The 14702-nt window shown below is 57.8% G+C and overlaps 2 protein-coding genes across 3 annotated transcripts; one reads left to right on the top strand and one right to left on the bottom strand.

Annotated features, from left to right (window-relative positions):
- Positions 1–4962: 4962 nt before the first annotated feature.
- On the top strand, positions 4963–9040 carry IL27 (interleukin 27). 2 transcript variants are annotated; one of them, XM_074322914.1, is made up of 5 exons: positions 4963–5102; positions 6358–6530; positions 6615–6713; positions 7576–7734; positions 8516–9040. In XM_074322914.1, exons 1-5 carry the CDS (start codon positions 5072–5074, stop codon positions 8756–8758), a joined length of 705 nt encoding a protein of 234 aa, XP_074179015.1. In that variant the 5' UTR covers positions 4963–5071; the 3' UTR covers positions 8759–9040. The 2 variants fall into 2 exon arrangements, with proteins under 2 accessions (XP_074179015.1, XP_074179014.1); XM_074322913.1 differs by having other exon boundaries at positions 6358–6713.
- Positions 8907–14028, bottom strand: APOBR (apolipoprotein B receptor). Its single transcript, XM_074322887.1, has 4 exons — positions 13903–14028; positions 10258–13548; positions 9904–10175; positions 8907–9810 (listed from the first exon to the last, which is right to left on the bottom strand). The coding sequence occupies exons 1-4, from the start codon at positions 13957–13959 to the stop codon at positions 9741–9743; spliced, it is 3690 nt and encodes a 1229-aa protein (XP_074178988.1). The 5' UTR covers positions 13960–14028; the 3' UTR covers positions 8907–9740.
- Between the last annotated feature and the right edge of the window lie 674 nt (positions 14029–14702).

Below are 14702 nucleotides of genomic sequence, written 5' to 3'. Positions count from 1 at the left end.
GGGGTCCCTCATGGGGTAGGCAGGACGAGCAAAGGACATGGTGGCCAGGGGTGGCTGACACCTGTGGAGGCTGTGGAGGTGAAGGTCCCAGGACCGGAATGGGGCCCAGCTTCAGCCTCGGCGCTTAGGGCTCATTGAGGACCTGGTGTCGGCTCAGGGCCTGTCTGCCTCTCTCAGACACCAGGCAAGGCCTGTCCTGGGGCTCAGCCCAGGGCCTGTCTCCACTCCAAGCCCTCTTCACAGGAAGCCTCTCCTGGCCTGGGGAGCGAGTCCCACAGTGGTTCTTAGATCTGCGCATGTCCACACTATGGCCCAAGGCCTGACTGGCCGGCTCCCTGAGGTTTCTGCTTCTGGCTCCAGTTCTGCTCTGATGCATGTCTCTGCGTCATCCAGCCCCTCTGCCTGTGTCGTGCCGCCCCTACCTGCCCCCCTTACCCATCCCTGCTTCCTAAGCTCTGACTGCAGCCCCTTCTGTTCCTTACCCTCTTCCTCCAACTCTCCTCAGCCCTTCTCTGCCCATTGATCACCGCCGTCGTGTACGGATTAATGGCAACTAATATTTTTGGGAGCTTTCGTGTGGCTCAGGCCTTACACTATTGATAATAGCTAAAACCTACAGTCTGACCACAGGCCAGGCCCTGTTCTAAGCACATTACAAACACTAGCTCATCGAATCCTCTAAACAGTCTTACCGGGTTTATATTATTTTCCTCATGTCATAGATGATGAAACTGAGGTGAAGTCATTTGCCTCAGATCACACAGCTGCTCAGTACGGTGCCAGCCGCCGTGTGCGCACAGCCAGCACAGCCGTCTTACCTGGCAGGTGTGAGTAGCATCCCTTCCAGGTAGAGGAGCCAAGCACAGGGAGTTTTTGCGTCTGGACCAAGGTCACACTAGGCAGGGTTGGAGCTGTGCAAGGGGTGGGGATCTGTCTGACACCGAATGGGCTGTGCCCTGTGAAACCCCGCATCCTCCCAGTTACCTTCATGTGTGGACCGAGAGGTGGGCCTCGTTTGACAGACGGGGAAACTGAAGCACGCAGTGTTTGGGCGTCTCGCTGGAGAGGGCGCACGTGGGAAAGGGCAGAGCAGAGCGGGACTGGACTGGGGACTTTTCGTCCTCAGGCTGGTATTTTTCCTCGGCGCTCTCCCCCCAGGCCTTGAATTCTTCCTGCCTGGCACTCAACCGACCTGGCCTCCCGCCTTCTCACAGCCCAGTACTCTGGCTGCTGCATTGGCGTGGCCACATTCACATACAATGCTCAGCGATGACCAACTATCCTTGGGAAGCTGCCCCCCACTCACCCCACGCTTTCCCTCAGCTCTCCCCTGATGCCTGCCATGGCCTTATGGGAAAAGAGATGGGGCCTGTTCCCTTCACCAGGCTCCCCCCTCCCAGCGTTGAAAGTGGTAGGAGGCGGCAGGACAATATCCTGTTGGACCCTGGGTGTCAGGTGGGGTACAGGGCATGTGGACAATAGAAGAGGGGTCCAGTGATCAGGCCAGGACTCAGGACTTGGGGTTCATCCACCTCCACTGTCCTGGGGGAGGGAGAATGGGGACTCAGGACTTGGGGCTCATCCACCTCCACTGTCCTGGGGGAGGGAGAATGGGGACTCAGGACTTGGGGCTCATCCACCTCCACTGTCCTGGGGGAGGGGGGATGGGGACTCAGGACTTGGGGCTCATCCACCTCCACTGTCCTGGGGGAGGGAGAATGGGGACTCAGGACTTGGGGCTCATCCACCTCCACTGTCCTGGGGGTGGGGATGGGGACTCAGGACTTGGGGCTCATCCACCTCCTCTGTCCTGGGACGGGGTGAGTGCTGGGCCTCCCTCGGGTCTCACCTCCTGGGTTTGGGAGACTCAGAGGTCCGGCCCCAGCTCCAGCCCAACCTCACCCTTTCCCCAGCCCCCTGCCCTCACCAAAACCCATCTTGGTTTCTCCTAGGGATTAGTTCCAAGCCTCACACTGACATTACAGGGCCCAGGGATTCCCCTCACCAGCCCAAACTGAAAATGGAGGACTCCAGTTGCCATCTTCATTCTGGCACTGATCAAGATTTCCCCCTCCCTGTTCCATCCTGATGTCACATCTGAAACTTCTGTTCCCTAAGCTCAGGATTCCCAAGCAACCCCATGGAATGCCCCACAGGCCCAGAGCTGTATTAGGGCTTGAAAAATGATTAGAAAATCTGTGGATGGTTTCTTCTCTTTTTAACAACCATTTAGATTCTATACCTCTACATAATAAGAGGGGCAGCATTTGCAAGTTGCTATCACTTTAAATGAGGAAAATGAGGTCCAGGGCAGAACTCACCTGAGTTCACCAGAAGGGTTAGCTACACACCAGGTTCCTGGCTTCCTTTCCAGCCCTTCTCACCCCTCCCCACATCACTTCCATTTCCTGCTGGCCCCAGCCCAAGCCTCAGCCCACCATCCAGGATCCACTTGTGGAAACTGAGGCCCAGGTAGGTAGGGATGGGCCCAGGTCCATCCTCCAAGGATATGGGCAGAGGCTGGCACTGCCCTCACTGGCCCTCTAGCTTTTTGCCAAGGATCTGCCAAGATCGTCAGCCCAGGACCCTGCCCAGGTTCCCCCTTTATATCCCTCAGTTGGAGCCTTGGCCAGAGTGGGAGAAGGCTGACCATGAGACCTCAGGGCTCAGGTGGCCCCAGACCTGCTGCTCCATCCGGGCAGTTGACAGATCACCAGCCATGAACAGAAACTGGATGAGGCGCTTGTGGCAGAAGGAAGATTTGTTGGATGATTTATCAAGAACCTGCTACTGTTAGCTACTGGGGTTACATCAGCACGCAAAGCAGGCAAAAATTCCCACCCCTGTGGAACCCAGATTCTAGGGCATGAAGACAGACAAAAATAAATGAGAAAATGTTAAGTAGCTAAAATGATCAGATATCTAATCATTGTTGTGTAGTAAAACAATGCAGGGAAGGGGATAGAGAGGGTCTGGGGCAGGATTGTGTTCTTTAGCAAGGTGCTCAGTGAAGACCCTATTGGAGGAGGTGACATTTGCGCAGAGGTCTTAAGGAGAGAGTGAGCTTTGCAGATATCTGGAAGAAGAAAGAGCCAGTGCAAAGGCCCTGAGGCACGGGCATGGCTGGCATGTTCTAGAAATGAGGAGACCAGTATGGCTAGAGTGGTATGAGTGAGGATAGAGTGAGCAAGATAAACAAATGTGAAATGTCCATTGGGGACAAGATTTATGGCAGGGGCCATTCGGGGAGGACAGAGAAGGCTGAGGAGCGAGAACTCCAGAGAAGGTCATGAGGGCATTACAGGCGGAGAGACCAGCCTGGACAAAGGCAGGGGACGATGAGACGTCTCATCCATTCAGGCAGGAGGAGCAGTGGCTGAAGCAGGATCAGGGCTGGAGTGAGAGGAGGCAAGAGGAGACAGAGAAGGACAAGGAACAGGAGGTCTCGGGAACCCCTGAGAGAAGGTCGGGGCAGGAAGCTGTGGCCAGAGAGCAGGAGATGGGGGCCCAGGTTTGAGAGGCACAGCAGTGCTGTGTGATGGCGAAAGGTCAGGAGTGGCTGTGGTTGGGGGGTGAACGGGGCGGTCATGCCTCTAGGATGCTGATGGGACTTGGGGATGTGAGGAAGACCAGACAGGGTCTCTGTCTGTTCTCACCATCAGCCTCCCAGCAGGGAGCCCCAGGGCCCTGGGATGGAGGGGAATGAGCTGTCACCACTGGGGGGCACTGAAAGGAAACCTGTCTGGGTTAGGCAGGTGCCAGCGCTCTTCTTTTCCCTCCTCCTCCGGCAGCCCTCTGGGATTGGTCGCTGGCTGGTGCTGGTACTTCCCTAGCAACTGGTCCCAGGCTACTTTGGTAAGCGGTGCCCAGGCAGGGCTAGTGAGGCAGGGTGTAGGACGGGGAAGCCCCATTGGTTTCTGTCTCACAGCAGGGACCCAAAAGGGAAACCCCAGAGGTCCCAAAAGGAAAGTGGCAGCAGTTGGCCTCAGGGAAGACCAAGAAACCCCCATCTTCTCCCTGAAGATGGGAAATCCAGGGTGGGGCTTAAGGCGGGTTGTGCTGGGAGATGTGTGGTTGATGCAACCGAGCCTTAACAGCTGTCTACAGAGCAGAAACACCAAAGCTATTCTGGGATTTGGCTGAGCCCTAAACCTGACCTCACACAACCCCAACCTGACCATAGTCTGAGCTCTGACCCTGAGCTCTTATCCCAGCCTGAGCTTCAGCCCTGCCCGGGGTCACAGGCTGCCTCAGAGCATTGGCCACAGACAGGGCCCTTTGCCCCATCTGGACCGAGCGCTAAGCCCAACCCCGATTGGTCCCAAGCAGTGTCCCCAGTTCATTGCTAGCCCTGACACCGAACGCAGAGCCAGAATGCTGGCCCCAGACAAAGCTCTGAATCCAATCCTAGAATATGTCCCCATCCTGGTTAGAGAGTGAGCTCTCACCCAAGATCTGACTCTGGCCAAAGACTGAGCTCTTGGTCCTGAACCAAACCTCTCACCCAGCCCTGACCCTGGCTATGGACAGCCATGATACTGCCCAGACTAAGGCCCCCCGCACCCCACAAAGCCCCACCCCAGGCACCCAGCACGCCCTGGCTTCCCTTGCAGTCCCTTCCTCAGCCATCTGGTAAACCAGAAGAGAGTTAAACCCCGAGTCCCCTTTGATGAGCAGTCCCCTTACCTGGCCATCCATCTTTTGAAGGACAGTAGGCAGGTGATGGAACCAGAGCAGAGAAACAGGAGGGGGTTCAATTCTCTGGGACCTACCAGCAAATAGGGCAGAGTGGGGAAGTGAGGGGCAGGCTGGCCCTGGGAGCTCAGTGGGGGGTCAGGAGCTTGGATAGACCAAAACCCCAGCTTCCCGCCACTCCCCCCCACCCAACCTCCCACCCCCTCTGGGAAGGGAAATTACATTTCCCCATTTCAGCAAGGGGTGGTGAAGAGGGAAGACTGAGTTAATGCAAAGCTGAAAGTACAAGCAGGACGGAAAGTGAAACCGGGCACAGCCCCCAGTATAAGACTCCCCCGAACCAGGAGATGGCTGGCCAAAGAGGCTGGGCCCCGCCATGGGCCAGAAGGCAGGCGACCTTGGCTGGCGTGAGTCTGAGGCCAGGGCTCAGGGCACAGGTGCGGGAGGCTTGGCTGAGACTGGGCAGAGGACGGGAGCGCTTGACTGGTGCGGATGGGGGCAAAGGGCTGAGGGGCAACTGCTTGGCAGACTAAGGATACAGGATACAGCTGCCTGGAGGATGAAGATGAGGCTGGCATGAACTGGGAAGAGGAGTTGGACAGAGGGGTGGTCTGGCCAGGGCTCGGCAGAGGATGGCACACTTTGACTGGATGAATGGGGAGAGTTGACCAGTACCAGGACCTGGCAGATAAATGAAGAGTTTGGTTGGAGTGATGAAGAAAAGCCAGAGAGCCTGGCTGAGAACTGGGGCTGGCGAGAGGAAGGATAGCAGGAGGAGTTGGCACAAGTGGAGGGCTGGGGCCAGAGCGTCAACAGCCTCCCTGGGCCCAGGGTCTGCAGTTGGAAGCTTGGAAGGAGGCCCAGTCTGCAGCTGGTGAATGAAGGACTCAAGCTGGAACCAGAGCTCCGGGCAGAGGAGCAGATGGGAGGGTCCGAGTAGGGACCAAGGACAAGAACAGGACAGAACCTCCAAGGCCAGTGGCAAGCCCCCAGGATGGGCTGCAGAGGGGAGGGAGCAGCCAAGGGAAGGGTCTGGGGGCTCCAGAGCTCAGGCAGAAAGTGGATGGTGGGAAGGCAGTATCCCCTAGGGCCAGGAGCCCCCACTCTCCCTCAGCACACAGCTGGGAGGAACCCCACGCTGCCCAAAGTCTCCAGGATGCCCCCAAGCCAGGGTGCCTGGACACTAGAGTGCACAGGCACTGCCCACCCCCTCTGAAAGTCCACAGGGGAAGTGGACATAACCAGAAACTTCCTTTGGTCTTTATTGAGAAGGCATTTCGAGGAGCAGAACCCAGGGGTTAGAGATCGAGAACAGATGGGAAAGAGGCGTGGAAAGGAGGGTAAGCAGGAATAGACTTGGACTCAGGGGCCTGTGTTGGTTTGTGTTTCGAGGAGCGTTGTGTAACTCCCGTGACTGCTAGATTTCCTCCCCCAGAGGGAGAAACCACGGGACACTGTCCTCTTCCCAGAGCTCCCCCCACCCATTGCCTCCTTTCCTTCTGTTCAGGAAACACGGGGCAGGGAGCACGGTCAGAAACCAGATGGTCTCACTCCCCCATTTTACAGATGGGAGCCTGAGGCACAGAAAAGGCACCTTCCTTTCTTTCTCCTGAGTTCTCAAGCTCTGCCTTCGTCTCGCCCACCTTCTCCCCGTCTCTCTAGGGCTCAGCCTTTTGCTGCTCTCTTTGCTCCTTGTTCAAGCTGGTGTTTGGGGATTCCCGAGGCCGCCAGGGAGGCCCACGCTGAGCCTGCAGGAGTGGCGGAGGGAGTTCAAGGTCAGCCTACTTCTCGCCAGGAAACTGCTCTCCGAGGTTCGGGCCCAGGCCCACCGCTTTGTGAGTCTCCCTAATGCAACCAGCTCTGGGGATGGGCAGATCCCCAATCCACTCTGGCCCCCACTGACAGCCGTTGCCCCACAGGCTGAATCTCATCTGCCAGGAGTGAACCTGGACCTCCTGCCCCTGGGACAGCAGCTCCCCAACATTTCCCTGACCTTCCAGGCCTGGCGCAATCTCTCGGTGAGTGGGGGGCTGGCAGGGTGGGGGAGGTTAGCGGGCAATAAGGCTTGGCTTCGACAGAGATGAAGTCAGGGATTGAATTACAGATGGATTTTGGGATAAACCGAGGGATAGAATCTGATGAGGCTGAGTACATTGTTGGACATAAAGATGAAGCTGAATAAAGAAACGGAATTAGGAAGGGGGTCAGAGTGAAGCTGGGTGTGGAAAGAGGTGGGAATGGGATCAGGGACCGAGTTTAATATCAATGAAGGATGGGGTTGGTGTTGAGATGGGATGAGAAGGGGGACAGGGGAGAAATGGGAAGAGGGTTGGGAATGAGAGTGAAAATGGAGGGCGGAAAAGGGATGGGATTGCTGCTGAGGATGGGCCTGGAACGGGGTTGGGATGGAGCTGGAGCTGGGACAGAGACGCCGGTGAGTCTGGACCTATGGACGAGGCATGGAATTGGGATTCGGAATGGGAATAAGGACGGGAAAGAGGTTGGAGACAGGCTGGAAATAAGTGAGGAGATGGAGAAAGGACCAGATGATGGAGAAGGGAAAAGAACGGGATTGTGGGTAGAGAGTGATGGACACTGGAGACAGGGTTGGGGTTAGACATGGGAGCGGCCATGGGACTGAGAATGAGGTGGGGAAAGGCCATAGGTTAGAGATCAAAGACAGTGGGGACGGAAATGGTGGGGAGCAAAGCAAGGGAGGGGTGGGAAAGGAGATGGAGGTGAGGATGAGAGCAGATATTTGGATGGATGGGGACTGGAGTTTGGGATGGGAATGGAGCCCAGAGAGACGTGGGCTTAGGTTTGAAGCGGGCCATCCTCAGCCAGCAGGCCTTTCTTAACCCCTCACCTCTGCTCCCACAGGACACAGAGCGCCTCTGCTTCCTCTCCACGACACTTCATCCCTTCCAAGCCCTGCTGGGAGGGCTGGGGAGCCAGGGGGGCTGGGCCAGCTCAGAGACCGTGCAGCTGTGGGCCATGAGACTGGATCTCCGAGATTTGCAGCAGCATCTGCGCTTCCAGGTAGCGTGCCCACCCCGCCCTCCCTGGTCCCCAGAGACCAAAACTGAGGCGCATTGGCTCCCTTTTTAAACACACCCCCGTACCCCCAAATGGGGTAAGTCTGGAGGGAGATGCTCCAGATTCTCTGATCCTCTGAGTGTGCGTATGAGTGTGTGTAAGTGCGTGAGAGTGTAAGTACCAGCGTGTGTGTGTAGCTGCACCAGGCCCTGGCTCTGCCCTCTTCATCTCTGCCTTCTCTTGGGGTCTTGCTCTTAAATGAGAGAACAGCTCTGGTGCACCCATCATAGCATCCGACAGCCGCAGGACCTGTGATAAAGTTGGTTCCCTTCTCCCTCTCATCCTCTGACATCACCAGGTTCTCCTCAACATTTCAGAGGGAAACAGGAATTTTACCATTACTAAAAGGAGAATCGAAAACGCAAGCAGCCTAAAAACTAGTTATATCATCTTTCTGCCCATGTCTCAACCTAAGACGACACTTAAGAGAGGAATTTCCGGAACCCCAAGTGCCCTGTGTGCTCATGGATGAGTGAGCCGGCTCCCTCTGTGAGCATCATCTCGCTGTGATTTCCATTTTCTTGAACCAAAAAATCAGGCAGGACACACAAGATGATGTCACAATGGAAGGTCTGAAGCCAGGGTCATCCAGGGAAATCATGGCCTTGTGATTTGCTTGGGGTCATTTGGCACCATTAGTGACAATAAAAGAACAAGGGCTCCCTCGCTCGCTCACTCAGGCTCTCAGCCTGGCCACTTTCTGACGATGGGCCTCTCCTCACAGGTGCTGGCTGCAGGACTCCACCTCCCCGAGGAAGAGGGGAAGGGGCTACTCCCAGGGGCTCTGGGCGGCCCCTCCCACATGTCAGCCCAGGTGTCCTGGCCCCAGATCCTGTTCACCTACCAGCTGCTGCACTCTCTGGAGCTTGTCTTGGCTCGGACTGTGTGGGACTTGCTGCTGCTCTCTCAGGCTGGGAACCCGGCCCAGGTCTTGGGGTGTCCAACACTGGCTGGCTCCCGGGCCTGAAGGGGTGGTTTCTAGCCCCTTCCCTTCACATGTTAGGCCTTTAGGACTTGAGTCTGAGCCGACAGAACAGCCTCCAGCTTAAGACAGGGCAGGACTCCCCCGCCCTCCCTTCCCAGACCCTACCCAATAACTTAAAGCCCCTCCAGTCTTTGCTGGATATTTATTTCTTGGATATTTATTTATTGTTTAGGGAAATGATGGTTTATTTATTGTTCCAGGGCCTGCTGTCTGTCCTTGGGCTAGGCCTCCATGCTGGGTGCCTAATAAAGCGCTCTCACCTTCTCTCTGCCTCAGCTTCTTTTCAGAGAAAGGGTGTCTGACACCTAAAGGGGGCCTGAAATGGACTCTGCAGCCTCTGGCCACTGTGGACCCCTCTCTTTTCCTCCATGTTTGGGGTTCCTGGCCCACCTTCCCCCACTCTGGCTCGCTCAGTTGGTGTTTGCCATAGTAACCGGCCGAGTTCCGAGGTTAAGCTCCCATTTTGGAAGTTCAAGGGGGCGAGTCTGCTTTCCATCAGTCGGCAATTGCAAATGGAGCTCCACAGGCCCACCTCATCCCTTTGCTCCGGACTGGCTCCCACCCCAAAAGCTTGTGTTACCCCTACACAGCCTTCTAAGGGCTTGGGCAGGGGTTTGGGGGACAGGGTGGGGAGGAGGTGTAGTCAGAGAGAGAAGGCGTGGGGAGGCCTGGCTCTGCCCCCTCTCCGTCTTCTGGACAGCTGCAGAGACAGGTTGGGGACAGACCGTGAAAGGTGGTCCCAACGGGGCAGCTGGTCCATGAGCCACATTGGAGAGTCAGACTCTTTAAGCTCATAGTTCTCGAAGATGTCTAGTTCTGTCTGCCCGTGAATGACACACCAAGAAACTAAGGTCCGCGAGGTGGAAGGGGTGCATCCAAATGGCTGAGGGGGGTCAGGGTGAGCCAGGATCCACCGAGTCCTCTGAGCCTTATCGGGGCCTGGCTGCCACGTCCAGGTGCCCGGTCACTGGGGCTTCGGCCGGCCCAGCCTGGCTTGCAGTTCCTGCATCATGCCCGGGTGTGCAAGGCCAAACCTGGAGATGGAAGACAGGCCGTAGGAGCTGGTTGTCAGGGGTCCATGGTCCCGTCCGGCTCATCCCAGCCCAGCCACCTCACCCTGTGCTTACCCATGGCCCACAGGTCTTCTCCTGGCGGGCACTGGGGTCCCTTCAGGCCTTGGGGGGCTTGGCTCTGGAGGTTCCTCTGACTGGAGAAGTCTCTGCCCCACGGCTGACAGTGCTTCTTCCTCTGGTGGAGGGCTGGGAGGCTCCACCTGCTGCTCAGGGGTGGGGGTCCTTCGGAAAGAAGGCCTGGAGCGACGACGCTGGGAGGAGCTTCGGGAGAGGAGGACACGGCTCCGGGGGACAGAGAGATCCAGGCGAGACCCAGGCAGCAGGGCCTGCAGGGAGGGGACACAGAGGGTGACGGGCTAGCTCGACTTTCTCCCCTGGTTGGCCCTGGACCCCACCTGGAGCCCTCACCTCACTCCAGCTGCCATGAGCATCGTCCCCTTCAGTACTTCCGGCAGGCTCTCCGCGTGGCCCAGGCTCCGCCTCTGCAGGGTCCTGGTTTGTGGACTGGTCCTCCTGGCCCTGGGCGTCTCCCAGGTCTTCTGCATCAATCTCCTGGGCCTCTGCCCTCTTGCGTCCAGTCAGCTCGACATTCTCCGCATCACAGGGCTTTGGTGCCTGTCCCTCAGGGCCATGGTCCCCACGCTGCCCCTCGCAGTCTTGCCCCTGGTCCCTCGTCTGCCATACCTCAGCCTCTTTTGCTACCAGCGTCTGCCCTCCTGGGAAGCCCTCGGCCTCCACGATGGCCATGGTCCCCTCTGCCCTTGCCGCCTGGGGGCCTGAGGTAAAGCCATCCATCTCCCAGCTTCCATCTGCCACAGCAGGTACCCCAGCCTCCATCCGCGCTGTCCCTGGCTCATCCTCCTGGGCCTCCAAAGCCTCTGCTTGGCCACCTCTGCCAGTAACCTCCTTCTCTGCTGAGCCCTCCAGGCCAAACTCCTTCCCACCTCTGTTGTCTCCCTCTGCAGCCTCCACCAGCTCCTCACTTCTGCCAGTTTCTTCTCTCCCTTCTGACTCACAGCCTCTCCCAAATACCCCATCCCAAGCTTCCCCAGCCTCTCTTTCGGGCCCTTCCCCAGTCCCAGCAGCCCTTCCATCCAAAGCTGCATTAGCCTCCACAATCTCGGCAGCCAAAGAACTGGCCCATGTATCCTCCCTGTCCTGGGGGCTCAGAGCCGCCCCCTCCAGCCTCCAGCCTCCCCTGGATGTGCTGTCTGCCTCCCAGGGCCCTGCAGCCTCTACCTCCTCGTCCTCGGTTTTTCTGGCATGTGGTTCTGCCAGTGACTGGCCTGCCCTCTGCCTTCCACCCAGCTCCTGGCTCTCTGCTCCACAGCCTGCTTCCTTTGCCTTCTTCCACTCTCTGCCTGCCTCCAGGACTTCTGGGAAAGCAGACTCTGGGCTTCCTGCAGCCTCTTCCTCCCCCTCTTCAGTGTCTGCTTCTTCCTCCTGGCTATTCCCTCTCTCTACATCCCTTCTCCTCCGGCTTTCCCAGGCTTCTGCCTCAGAGGCATCAGGATTTCCATACCCCATGTTCCTGGGATATTCCTCCAGGCTCCTTTCTGTGCCCTCTTTGCTCAGGGATGGAATGCTCCAGAGCTCTTCCTTACTGCCTTGTCCCTCCTCAGGTTGTTCTGTTGGGGCCTGGGGGCCTCCCCTCAGATCACGTTCCTGGGCTTCAGTGACCTTGTGCTCCAGGCCACCACACTCTACCCACAATGCTTCTCGACCCATTTGAGCAGTCTCCTCACTCCTCTCCTCCGTGAACTCCTTCTCAGGTCTGGCCTCTGGGGTGGCCTCCAAGCCAACCTCATCTTCAGCCTCATTTACCGCTTTGTCCAGGGGCAGCTCAGCCTCTATGGCCAGGCACCCCTCTTTCTCCTCTGTGGCCTCCTGTGCCTGCAACACCTCCTCCAGGCTGGCCGGAGCAGCCCTGATCTTTGAGTCTCGCCTCTCTTTGGCCTCCTTCCAACCCTGATCTGCCTGACTCTCAAAGCCCGCGCCTACCTCCCCCTTGGACCGCTGGCCTGCAGCCTCCCTCCCTGCTGCCTGGTCCTTGGCTGCTTCTTCCACTCGCTCCGTTCCTAGGACCTGGGTCTGTTTTGGTAACAGGCTCACTTCGGCCTCTCCATTTTCATCCACTTCCTCCTCCTGGTCTCGCTTAGAGGCCTTCTCTAGGGCCCAGATGCTCACAGTCCCCTCTGGGATCCTATCTCCTGGGACTGCCCCACATTCTGTCTCCCCAAGTCCTGGGAGGTCCGCCTCCTCTCCATCTGAGGTGGTTCTGGCCTCCTCCCTGCCTGAGGTTGTCCAGGCCTCCTCTCTATCCGAGGTTGTCTCAGCCTCCTCCCTGCCTGAGGTTGTCCAGGCCTCCTCTCTATCCGAGGTTGTCTCAGCCTCCTCCCTGCCTGAGGTTGTCCAGGCCTCCTCCCTGCCTGAGGTTGTCCAGGCCTCCTCCCTGCCTGAGGTTGTCCAGGCCTCCTCTCTATCCGAGGTTGTCTCAGCCTCCTCCCTGCCTGAGGTTGTCCAGGCCTCCTCTCTATCCGAGGTTGTCTCAGCCTCCTCCCTGCCTGAGGTTGTCCAGGCCTCCTCCCTGCCTGAGGTTGTCCAGGCCTCCTCCCTGCCTGAGGTTGTCCAGGCCTCCTCTCTATCCGAGGTTGTCTCAGCCTCCTCCCTGCCTGAGGTTGTCCAGGCCTCCTCTCTGCCTGAGGTTGTCCAGGCCTCCTCCCTGCCTGAGGTTGTCCAGGCCTCCTCCCCGCCTGAGGTTGTCCAGGCCTCCTCTCTATCCGAGGTTGTCTCAGCCTCCTCCCTGCCTGAGGTTGTCCAGGCCTCCTCTCTATCCGAGGTTGTCTCAGCCTCCTCCCTGCCTGAGGTTGTCCAGGCCTCCTCTCCATCTGAGGTGGTTCTGGCCTCCTCTACATCTGAGAATGTCCAGGCCTCCTCTCTGCCCAAGGTTGCCCCATCCTCAGATTCTTCCCCTGGCTCCTGTGTCCCCTGTGCCCTCGTGCCTTGGCCCTCCCTCACCACCACCACCACGACCTCTTCTTCCCTCCCAGCCTCTTTGGCCCCAGGCCTCTGGATCCCCTCTGCAACTGCCTCCTTGGCTGCCCTTTCTAAATCCCTGCCATCCCCCGCCCCCTTCTGCCCCTCAGCACTGGCCTTCCCCTCAGGCTCCTGGTGCCAGGTCCACTCTGACTCCACCCCTCCGGCCCCCCCTGGCTCTCCTGCCCTGACCTCTTCCTCCTCCTCCTCCTGTTCCCAGGTTCTCAGTGTCTCCTTTCTGTGCACTTCCTGCTCATTATGCTCCCGACTCTCCTGAGCTTGGCTGCTCCTACTTCCACCAGCCTCAGACGCTACCTGAGACTCCCTTCTGGCCTCCATAGGGGCACTTGGCTCCCAGGCCCCCGTGTCCTGCTTCTCTGCTTGAGATCCATGGGAGCTGCCTTCTCCCCAAGCCCAGATCTGTTCTGTAGCTGAGCTTCCCTCCGAGCGTCTTCTAGCCTCTCTGGGCCCTGTCAGTCCTCCATTGCCTTTACTTTGCCTGTCTCCAAGGCCCTCCAGGGCCTCCTGGGCTTCCTCCTCTACAGCCTTCCCTGGTCTTCCTGTGGCCACCTCCCCCAGTTCCTCAGCTGCCCGTGACTCCCTCCTCTCTGCAGTGGGGACCTCATCTCCTATAAGGTAGGACACAAAAGTGCTGAAGGAATCCTAGAAAAAAAGGTGTGTATGTTGGGGGTTGGGGGCGGGAACAAAGGCCTAAAGGTGGCCCAGCCCTCTCCCTGGGGGCCCTGAGCCAGAGGAACTCTGGATTGAAGAGGGGTTTTAGGATCTGGGAGGAGAAGGAGAACAGGACCCGCAGAAGGAATAGGAAAGAGCCTAGATTATGGGTATGTGGATGTGTTTGTGGAGGTGGGAAAATTGAAATCCAGGAAAGATTGGGCTAGGAGGCTGCCTGATCCTAGTGAGGGAAACTGAAGTCTGAGGATAGGCTCAAGGGAAGGAGGGAAGGTGAGGCCCCAGGGAGCAGGGTGAAAGTGTCTGGCATCTCTTTGCCCCTCTCACCAGTGCCCCCCTCAAGGCCTGATGCAGCCCAGGGAGATGTAGCCGGAGGAAATCCATCCTGTCTGTCTCTGTGTGTCCAGAAGCAATGACCGTCCCCACCCACCACGACAAGTCTTCGCCAGGACCCAAGACACTTCCTCTTCCCCTGTCTCTCCCTGACGCATCCCCACCCCAGGCCCTACCCACCTTCTGCCATAACCACAGAAGCTTCCAGCCCAGGCTGGGAAATGGGTATGCTCCACACAGGGGACTCAGGTGCACATTTCGAGCTAAAGGGCAAGGGAGGAAGCCAGAAAGGAAAAAACGGGAGCAGGAGACCTCAGAATTGGTGATGGGGGAGGAGGCATATGGCAAATACAGCTACAGTGACTCAGGTCTTGTACTCACACCTCAGCCATTTCCGCCTACCCCCAAGCCACAGCCACTCTGTGAGAGGAAGCTGGGTTTGTGGTTCCTGTTTTGCCCGGGGACAAGGACTGGGAGTGAGGAGGGGGCCGGTAAGAGCTCTGGCTCCTCATTTCAGGGTCATTAGTGCTTCCCCAAGGGGAAGAAGGGGCTGGCTTGGTGGCTTCAAAAGCCCGTTCCGTCATCTGTAGTCATTCTTGTGAAACACAGGTTGGCTAAGCTTTGTACTGTGGTTATTTGTGTCTACCTCCCACTCTCCCGTGAGTTCCTTGAGGGCAGGGCCATGTATGACAGGTTGCTGAATTTCTAGAGCCCTGAAATGGATACTGAACCCCATTTTTCATTGGTTGGTTGACTTGGGAAGAAGACCAAAAGGAGGCACATTTTCAACAGCA

This window comes from Rhinolophus sinicus, linkage group LG18 (assembly GCF_036562045.2).
Source record: "Rhinolophus sinicus isolate RSC01 linkage group LG18, ASM3656204v1, whole genome shotgun sequence".
Lineage (NCBI taxonomy): Eukaryota > Metazoa > Chordata > Mammalia > Chiroptera > Rhinolophidae > Rhinolophus > Rhinolophus sinicus.
This window is presented reverse-complemented; position numbering and strand designations above follow the sequence as displayed.

What these genes read in the sequence shown, in the direction of transcription:
- IL27 (XM_074322913.1), top strand. Translation starts at nt 5,072, where the DNA reads ATGGGCCAGAAGGCAGGCGACCTTGGCTGGC. An exon ending in GGCAGGCGACCTTGGCTGGC is followed by an intron (nt 5,103 to 6,357) that starts GTGAGTCTGAGG and finishes CCGTCTCTCTAG; the next exon opens with GGCTCAGCCTTTTGCTGCTC. An exon ending in AGGCCTGGCGCAATCTCTCG is followed by an intron (nt 6,714 to 7,575) that starts GTGAGTGGGGGG and finishes CTGCTCCCACAG; the next exon opens with GACACAGAGCGCCTCTGCTT.
- APOBR (XM_074322887.1), bottom strand. Translation starts at nt 13,959, where the DNA reads ATGGATTTCCTCCGGCTACATCTCCCTGGGCTGCATCAGGCCTTGAGG. An exon ending in CTCATGGCAGCTGGAGTGAG is followed by an intron (nt 10,176 to 10,257) that starts GTGAGGGCTCCA and finishes CCCTCCCTGCAG; the next exon opens with GCCCTGCTGCCTGGGTCTCG. An exon ending in AGAAGACCTGTGGGCCATGG is followed by an intron (nt 9,811 to 9,903) that starts GTAAGCACAGGG and finishes TTCCATCTCCAG; the next exon opens with GTTTGGCCTTGCACACCCGG.